The 2,835-nt window shown below is 36.3% G+C and overlaps 1 protein-coding gene across 1 annotated transcript; it reads left to right on the top strand.

The window, feature by feature from the left end:
• The first annotated feature begins 829 nt into the window (after nucleotides 1–829).
• LOC149948878 (uncharacterized) lies at nucleotides 830–1,941 on the top strand. Its single transcript, XM_090171176.1, has 2 exons — nucleotides 830–1,162; nucleotides 1,232–1,941. The coding sequence occupies exons 1-2, from the start codon at nucleotides 1,144–1,146 to the stop codon at nucleotides 1,939–1,941; spliced, it is 729 nt and encodes a 242-aa protein (XP_090027302.1). The 5' UTR covers nucleotides 830–1,143.
• The last annotated feature ends 894 nt before the right edge of the window (nucleotides 1,942–2,835 follow it).

Genomic DNA, 2,835 nt, shown 5'->3' on the forward strand with positions numbered 1-2,835 from the left:
GGTGAAGGTAAATTAACGATAGGGGGCGAACAAATTTGATGGGTTAGTTGATATTCTCTAAGATAATCTCGTACCATTGTCATTTCTTTTAAACGTTCCAATTGCGAATCAGTTACTGTAGTTAAGGAAAGGGTAGGATCTTGGGTATCAGTTAAATCTATTATTTCCATTTCTGGAGAATCGGGTAAAGTTACTATGGGTACTTCCGGGAGCTCGTTATCAGTTATATCAATCAATTCTGGGGAGTCGATTATAATCATTTCCGGGGTATCAACTAAATTAATTTCTGGGTAATGTACACCTTTCATTTTTATGCCAATTTACTTAAACCTTATTCAAAAAAATTACTATAAAAAAATCAAAATAAACTTACGTAGAGAGAGAGCGCGCTTCAAAAAAAAATCCTGGTACTAGACGCACAAAGAACAACAATTGAGTGACGTTCCCCCGGTTCAGGCACCCCCTTATATAGGGCCTAGGGGAAGATAGTAAGCTTATCTCTTATTCCCAAAGAACTTGTTCAGTTCTCGAGAATATATTTGGGTTATGCTAAAATTTATACTTATTTACGCAAAATATTCCATATAACTTCATTTCCGATATGGACACTGAAGTACAAACATCAGCCATAATCACCGTCCTGAAACAACCTTCTAAAATTATAGCCTTAGTGATTATTTTAATTACAATTTTCTTATTTGAGTTCATTTTGTGGTATTTTGAAAACGTTTCTACCGTAAAATTGTAACTTTTTTCACTGTAGTTCACAAAATGGTATTAAAAGTATACTAATTTTATGTTAATTTCTATTAATTGTATTGTTTTCTAGGATATGATTGCATCACAAGCTCTCGAGAGGAAACTACAATGGGTTTTTTTCTTCTTCCAAGTGGATTAATATGTGACGTCAATGGGAATAATTAGAGGTAGTTTCGAGAACGGGACGGTTTAATTTCGAGTGTCTAGAACAGTTATCTCTGAGAGAGAGAGCCGATAGAATTTGAGGGTTATTTGAAGTTTAGATCACGTGATGAATTAATCTCAACAAGATAGGAACTGATTAATCTCCCATGCGTCATTTCTCTCTGAGACGCTGAACTGAAAAGAAGTGCATCCGCTTTGCTCTCGTCATCTACCGTAAACATGGAAAAACGATCTATTGGTAAGCATTATTTTATTAATACTATTACTATTTCAATAGACAAAGGCTTAACATTTTCATTTTCTATAGCCGAGACGCATACCGTATCCAAACGCATGGGCAAAGAAAGACGTATCAACATAAAAATCACGTTAGGAGGATCAGTCTACATTTCTTTTGGTTTCGACGGATCAAAATTACAAGTTCTCTTCTTCAAAAAATCGAACGAAAATATTCTGTTCCTGACCTCCGAAGCTTTCACCAATCTACTCTCTCTTTGGGGGGAGCTTTTCGCCGCTACGCAAACCGGAGCATCGTCTCTAACCCACAACATCATCGACTATCACGGCAACAACGTATCCGTCGTCGCCACGAACAACAACAACATCAAATTTAGCTCAGCCTACGGTCATGTTCTGGATCTGGGAGCTCGCGAAATCGGTGAGTTCCAAAAAAAAAATGATTTTATTCGGTTTCAAATAAATCTTTTAAACGAACATAAAAATGTTATCGAATGCATGTACTTAGCTATTGTTAAAAACCTTAAAAAAATTCACGAATTATTATATGGAAAACCTTTCGAGGGTTTATTTTTGTACCCAGATCAATTTAATTCGTACCATCAAGTAAAATCTTATTTTGGCTGTTTTAAATCACCCTCGGAAGTACTACAAGATTTTACTAATTTACTCGTAGATAATCAATTAACCTGTAAACTTAGCTACTTTAATTTGTTTTCATTGTGTAATGCGCAAGATAACCATCTAATGGAATATCTGATAGTACCTACTAACATGTAAACAAAGTTCTAAAATAAAATAAAAAATTAATTAAATTGAAAATAACTTGTTATTATTGCCTAGAGATTAGAAATTAAGGAGTTCTGAAGCGATAAGCAAACGGGTAAAAATCTAATCTCCAGATATCTGCGCGAGGAAAACAAATTCTGGAGAATGGGGATGGGGGAAAGCAACTGGTGATTAGAAGGGGTGAACGCAATGGGGGAAAGGAGCTGGTGAACGAGAGATAAAGTATCCAGTGAATGGGGGGTGGGGGAAAGCAACCCGTGAACGGGGGAATCTGGTGATTAGAAATTCTGGTGATTAGAAATTCTGGTGATTGGAAATTCTGGTGATTGAGATGGGGGCGCGGGTGGGGGAGGAACGGGGGAAAGCAGTGGGAGCCAAGCAAACAGCTTTGTGTCCTTCCGGTGATTGAGAATGAAATTCTCAATCACCGAAAGGACATCCCTTTTCTCTATTTATTTTCTCTATTTCTCAGGTTCTATTTCGATAGTGAACGGCTCGCTGGGGTCCAATTGCTCAGCGCGAAAAGAAAAAGAGGCTTCTGGACATTGCGAGAAGGCCGCTGGTTTTGGAGGCCGGAGGATAAAGCTCGGCCCTCTCGGACGTAGAGGCCACAAATGGAATATCCTACCGCTCCTTTGTTCGTTGCTAAAACCTTGTAAACGCCATTTCTTGAAACGTTTTTAGATAATAGTGAAATTAAGGTTTAGGATTAAGTATATAAAAATAATAATTTTTTCAAAATTTTAAGCCAGTAGTGCATTTAAAAATTAGGACTAATTTTACAAATATATAAAAATAAATATTTTTTGGAAATTTTAAGCTTGTACTGAATAAAAGGACTAGGTCTAATTTTACAAATACATAAAAATATAAATGTTTGTCTTT

Source organism: Leiobunum rupestre, chromosome 4, assembly GCF_980474605.1.
Source record: "Leiobunum rupestre chromosome 4, qqLeiRupe1.1.hap1, whole genome shotgun sequence".
Taxonomy (NCBI): domain Eukaryota; kingdom Metazoa; phylum Arthropoda; class Arachnida; order Opiliones; family Sclerosomatidae; genus Leiobunum; species Leiobunum rupestre.